A 5,907-nucleotide genomic window follows, 5' to 3' on the forward strand; every position below is an offset into this window, starting at 1 on the left:
CGTCTTCATAGAAACGCAGCCGCCGGTGGTCGGATTTGAACCCGTTAAAATTATCAGGTGGTCGAAATTGCTCTGCATCCCTCCATTATGGCACCCCTTTTTGTTGTTGTGGCTGTAGGAAGAAAGAAAAGAAAATGCATGGGCCTGCTACTGGCTCTGTAGCTGAGCCACCTCCGCTGCCTCGTGCAGACAGAAGAGAAAATACACAAGAAAAAAGAAGAGGGAGAGAAAGACGCGCGCCGCAACAACGGCCGTTGTCCACCACCACCGAAGCGGTGGCGGGTGCAGTGACGGCCTACAACAGATAAAAATTCAGGGACAGGCAAGCCCCCGCCGCAAGCGGCGGTGACCCACCTGCCCCAGCCCCATCAGGGGAAGCACTGCACCATCGGAAATGCAAGCTTGTAAGCTTGGTTTTTCCTTCCTGCTTTCACTGCCACATTTATTACCTCCCTTACGGCGCGGTTTAGGTGTCGAAAGAACGCGTGACAGGTACCGTGCTTTTACTTTCTTGTGAAACAAATTATCATTATTACTTACCCTACTGAATCTTTCCCTGGAATGTAATTAGTAGTGCCAAGGCAATTGTAGGCTATGGAAACAATCATAATAATGAAGATTGCAAATTTTAGTAAATAATAATAGTTGTCAATAAAGATTAAATAAAAAGCAAGATCGGAGCATAACAAATAGAAATAAATTGAATAAAATCATCAGCCGGACTCTACAAACTGTAGGCGAAAGCCTCTCGCATATTTCTCCAATTATCTCTGTTCTGTTCTATGCTAGCTGCATCCACGTAACCCCTGCGAACTTCTTAACCTCATCCGCCCACCTAACGTTCTGCTGCCCCCTGCTACGCTTTCCTTTCTTTGGAGTCGTTTGTTACCCTAAGCGACCATCGGTTATCCTCTCTTCGCACTACATGTCCTGCCCATGCTCATTTCTTCTTAATTTCCACTAGAATGTCGGTAACTTGAGTTATCTTAACCACATCCGCCCACCTTTGTCCACCCCTCTTACGCTTTCCTTTCTTCGAATCCAATTTGATGCCCTAGCTGGTATCGGCTGTCCTCGCTTCGCACTACATACCCGTGCCTATGTCCAGTTCTTGATTTCCATCCCACTGCATGCTTTCCACGTCTTAAAGCTAGACCTACCATTTGGCGTTTCATTGTCCTCTGCTTTGTTTTCACCTTAGGTAAAATCATTTTCGGTTGCCTCCACATTTCAGCCCCATAGGCGAGTACAGGTACAATGCAACTGCTATATACGTGCCTCTTGAGCGATACTGGTAAGCTGCTAGCCATATATGTGAGTACTTGGCAAATGCGCTCCATCCCAGTCGTATTCATCTAGTTATTTCCCTTTCATAATCCGGGTCTGTGATTAATACCTGCCCTAAGTAGACATATTCGCTTAAGACGTCCAGTGCTTCTCTACCTATTGCAAACTGCTGTTCCTTCCCTAAGCTGTTGAATATTATCTCAGACTTCTGCATATTGTTTTTTCTTCCGCTCTAGGTCATCAATCATTTTTTGCAATTCATCACCTGAGTTACTTAGAAAGCCATAAGCGAATCACAGATTACTGAGGTGTTTTCGAGCGACCCTTATCTGCTCCAATTTCAAGCCTTTGAATACTTCCTCTAAGCAAGCTGTGAACATTATTCCCCTTGCCTAATCCTGTTTTTATTTTTTTATGGGAATTGTGTTTCTTTATGCAGAATAATGGTCGCTTTGCAGCCACTATCCCCGCCGGGTTGGCGTAGTGGCCACGGCGTTCGAGCACTGTTCCCAAGGAGGGGGATCGAATCCCGGCTTCAGCGGCCGCTTTTCGATGGAGGTGAAAAGCAAGGCTCTCGTGTGCTGTGCGATGTCAGTGCACGTGAATAAACCGCAGGCGGTCGAAATTTCCGGAGTCCTCCCCTAAGGCGCCTCTCATAGCCTCAGTCACTTTGGGACGTTAAACCCAACAAACCAACCAACTTTGCAGCCACTATATATATATATATATATATATATATATATATATATATATATATATATATATTGACTGAGCCCATCGTGGCCTGCATGACTACCGATGTTTCTACGGAGTCAAATGCTTTTTCGTAATCAATTAATACTGTGTATGAGGGCTGGTTATATTCGGAGCATTTTTCTATCACCTGATTGCCTGGATTTACCTCGATGGACACTTGAATATAATGTGCCGCCGTGATTACGTTCGAAGGAGCCTTCTGCCCTAGCAACTCGCTGTCATCGTTTGCTGCCTTGATAAATGGCACATACCCACGAAGGGGGATTGGTCGGGGTTCAGTGTGGACAGCCAAATGTCCGACACATACTTAATTAGTGCATTATATTATTTATCAACTAAACAAAAACCTAAGATTTAGGATCACAAAATTGATTGAAAGGAAAAAAATGCGGATCAAATCATTAGGAAGTTTGTAAATTTGGAATACAATTAGCAAGGGAATCTGTCCGTAGCTGTGATGTAGTCATATATTTATTGACAAATTTGAGGCAACGCAAATAATTTCGCACTCGTGCCGAAAGGGAGTAGAAGCGGGATCGACAACGTAAGTCCCAAGCGGGCTATTGGAATTTTTAAATGCACCCTCCTCTGATGTGAAAACCTTCTTCAAGCGAGAAGGAAATTATCATTATTTTCAATCTCACTGCAAGCCTCAGAAAGGTTTGTGGGGCTGATCCCGCATCTACATAAATAAAGATTTAGGCGAGGAATCCTGCATCTCATGAGAGTCATCGTTACCGCACACGTTCATGATTTACATGAACGAACATTCCATGAGTATATAAGATGTTGGTATTCGGCTGTAGATAGCAAGGGATCATTGCATGAGGGGCTAGGTATTGATAACGCTGAAAACAGGACATTCCAAAAATGGTAATATTAGGGATAGTACATGAAACAGATGCATCAAGAGCTGATTTAGCCAAGAAATCTGCCGCTGCGTTCGGGAAAATACCGCTGTGACCGGGGACCCAGATGAAGCGTATTTCTTTCACACACCCCGGTATGAACAACTTTAGCGAACGGCTCAAAAGAGCATCCCGTGCTGATTCCAGTGATAACAAAACAGAAACAGAGTCTGATAGAAAAAATATTTTTGACTGATTGCCGAGACTTTTAAGAGTGCTAGCCCAATTGCCAAAAACTCTGCTAAAAAGATAAGTGTTTATTCAGGGACACGCACCGAAAAACTCCAGGAGAGAGACTTTGAAAAAATTCCAATCGCTGCTTTTGGCGCAGTCACAGACGCATCAGTTGCGATTACAGTGTGATCAGGGAACTTTTCAAGGTGATCACATAGGAGACTGGATATTAGATTTGAAGGTAAGTGCTTGACATTAGATGGAAATATAGAGTTATAATTGATATCCACAATGAACATTGAGGCAACCAATAGTACATATAGAACAGAGGTCCACACCAATGTTTGCTAAAATGCTCTGCGTGAAAACAACCTGGGGCACGCAGAACCTTTGCCACTGATGAGTGAGAAAGAGGACTGGGTTTGAGACAAAAGTAGGTATAGCCACACCGGGAGTAGCCTCAAATTACCGCAAGAATGACCGCCAAGCTATCTGTCTCGATCCTTCTGCTTTTTCTTTTTCTTCTCCTTTTTCTTCCTCTTCTTGTTCTCAATCTTTTGCTTTCCTTCGTCTTTTTCTTCTTTTGTATTATTTTTATTATTCTTCATCTCCTTCGTTTTTTCTTCGTCTTCTTGTTTTTTCATCTTCATCTTCCACAGTGCCAAGGTGCTATGCCGACGGATTGAAAACGGAAGACTGCTTGTAGTGTAGCTTTCACCACAAAAGCAAAACTTTCAAAGTCGTCGTGGCAGGAGGTAATGTTCTCGCAATCTCGCAATGTGGTGTCCGCATTGACCTCTATCTGATTTTTTATGTCACAGACTTGCGTCCGAAACTTCGCTTTTGCGTCTCTTTTCAAGCAACGACAGGTGTCGCTATTAGCAGGGCCTTCGTAGAAAAGGAAGCAGAGATGGCGGCTGAGGCGTCGACGTCGAGCGATGAGCTCGATATCCGCCTCGAGCTGACTTGGTCAGGAGTGCGCGACCAGCGAAGAGCTGGCGGAAGCTGGCTCGAGACGTTCACCGTGTACTCCGTCAGCGACGGGCCAGACCGCACCGTATTTCGTGAGCTGGAACGATCCGACCCTGGTAAAGACAACGCGGCCGTTTTCGGCACAACGTACCGCTTCGGCGACACGCATCTGCTGCTGTTCGAGGTGTTCAGCCTTAATCGAATCACCAGGACACCCGAGCCTCTCGGAAGGATGACTTGCGGGGCCGTAGATATGCTCGTATACCTAGACACTCCCTACACTCGCAACCTAGTTGATCAAAAGGGAGCCAAGGTGCCTGGAAGTATGACCATCGTGCCCAGAGCCTTCAGCCACCCCGGTGGATTTGTGGCGCTAGAATTCTCGGCCCGGTCACTTCCGGTCAAGCGGCTCTTCCGTTCCAGCGACGCCATGCTAGAGCTGTGTGCCCAGGACGGCAACGCGGTGCTTGTCACCGAAGTGGCGTCTGGAAGCCGAACCCCGCGGTGGAAGCCACAGGTGGTCAACGCGGACCGCTTTCCAGGAGGCGTGCTCAAGTTGCGCTGTTACGACGTAACCCTGACGGGAGAGCGCACCTTTGTAGGCCAAGCGACAGCTCTGCTGGACGAGATGGAAGCCGGCACCTTGCTTCCTCTGGACGTGCCTCGAGTGGGGTACGCTGGCCTCGAGCCCTGCCCTGGCGGCGAGAAGCCTGTTCTGCACGTGGAGCGTTGTCGCCAGTTTCCTTGGACATTGATCGACTACCTGCACGGCGATTTTTCCCTGCATTTTGCCTTCATCATCGACCTGAGCTCCTCAAACGGTGATCTAAGTCCAGGAAGTGAGGTTCGTCGCTGCTACGAGAGTGCAATTGGAGCGTTCGACGAAGTCGTGCAGCAGTTTGACGAGGACCAGCTTTTGCACGCTCTTGGGTTTGGCGCCCGTGCTTCCAAGGGACTCATGAGTCAGCCGCTCGTTTTCCTTTCCGGTAGCAGTGATAAAAAGGTGAAAGGTGTCCAGGGTGTGCTGGAAGCATATGCTGAGAGTCTAGAGCGCCTGGTTCCGTCTGAGCCTTCGGAGCTGGCGCCGGCCGTCACGCATCTAGCGCGGCTGGCAAAGCCGACCAACTACCACGTGGTCCTCGTCTTCACGGACGGCCGGTTGGACTACGGACTGAGTACTCTCGACTGCCTCTCTAAAGCCGCGGTGTGCGCCCTTTCCATAGTGCTTCTAGTGATTGGTGAGGAAGGCTGCAGCCGGGCCCTTCGCAGGGACCTGCTGTCTCGCCGTCGCGCTGGTCAGCGCGAATGCGTGCACGTGATTGAAGTTGCGCCGTACCGAAATCGTTTGCACGTACTGCCGCGAGAGGCGCTAGTTGCTGTCCCCGAGCAGGTAATGCAGTTCTTGGCGGTGAACGACGTCGAGCCAGCCCTTGGGGTTCAGTAGGACGGACGGTACCGCATAACACTGCAAGTTCAGCAGAACTAAATTAGAGTCAAGGCGACAGCGCGTACAAAAATTGAGATAAAATTTTCACTCCTACCTGAATCCTGTCGGAGCTCCTCTGACCACCAGCCATGACTGGCAATCAGTTTCCGTTGCTTCCATCGCAATTCTACACTGAATAGTAAATGTAAGCTCAAAGTCTATTGAATGGGCATATTTCTTGTGAAAGTCGTGGCACAGATATCAATATGTCCTATTTCCGAAGCGGCGTGAACATAAGGTAGTTTGCTCAAAATATTTTAAATTTTGAAATATTAATACTCCTAAATCGGTTAAGAATTCTGGAACACGTTTTATTTCCAAAAA

The 5,907-nt window shown here is 47.5% G+C and overlaps 1 protein-coding gene across 1 annotated transcript; it reads left to right on the forward strand.

Annotated features, from left to right (window-relative positions):
- The first annotated feature begins 4,035 nt into the window (after window positions 1-4,035).
- On the forward strand, window positions 4,036-5,541 carry LOC146175185 (copine-7-like). Its single transcript, XM_084585546.1, has one exon. The coding sequence runs from the start codon at window positions 4,036-4,038 to the stop codon at window positions 5,539-5,541; it is 1,506 nt and encodes a 501-aa protein (XP_084441672.1).
- The last annotated feature ends 366 nt before the right edge of the window (window positions 5,542-5,907 follow it).

The sequence above is a fragment of the Amblyomma maculatum genome, chromosome 11 (assembly GCF_055883805.1).
Source record: "Amblyomma maculatum isolate TAMU_Amacu chromosome 11, ASM5588380v1, whole genome shotgun sequence".
NCBI lineage: Eukaryota > Metazoa > Arthropoda > Arachnida > Ixodida > Ixodidae > Amblyomma > Amblyomma maculatum.

What these genes read in the sequence shown, in the direction of transcription:
- LOC146175185 (XM_084585546.1), top strand. Translation starts at nt 4,036, where the DNA reads ATGGCGGCTGAGGCGTCGACGTCGAGCGATGAGCTCGATATCCGCCTC.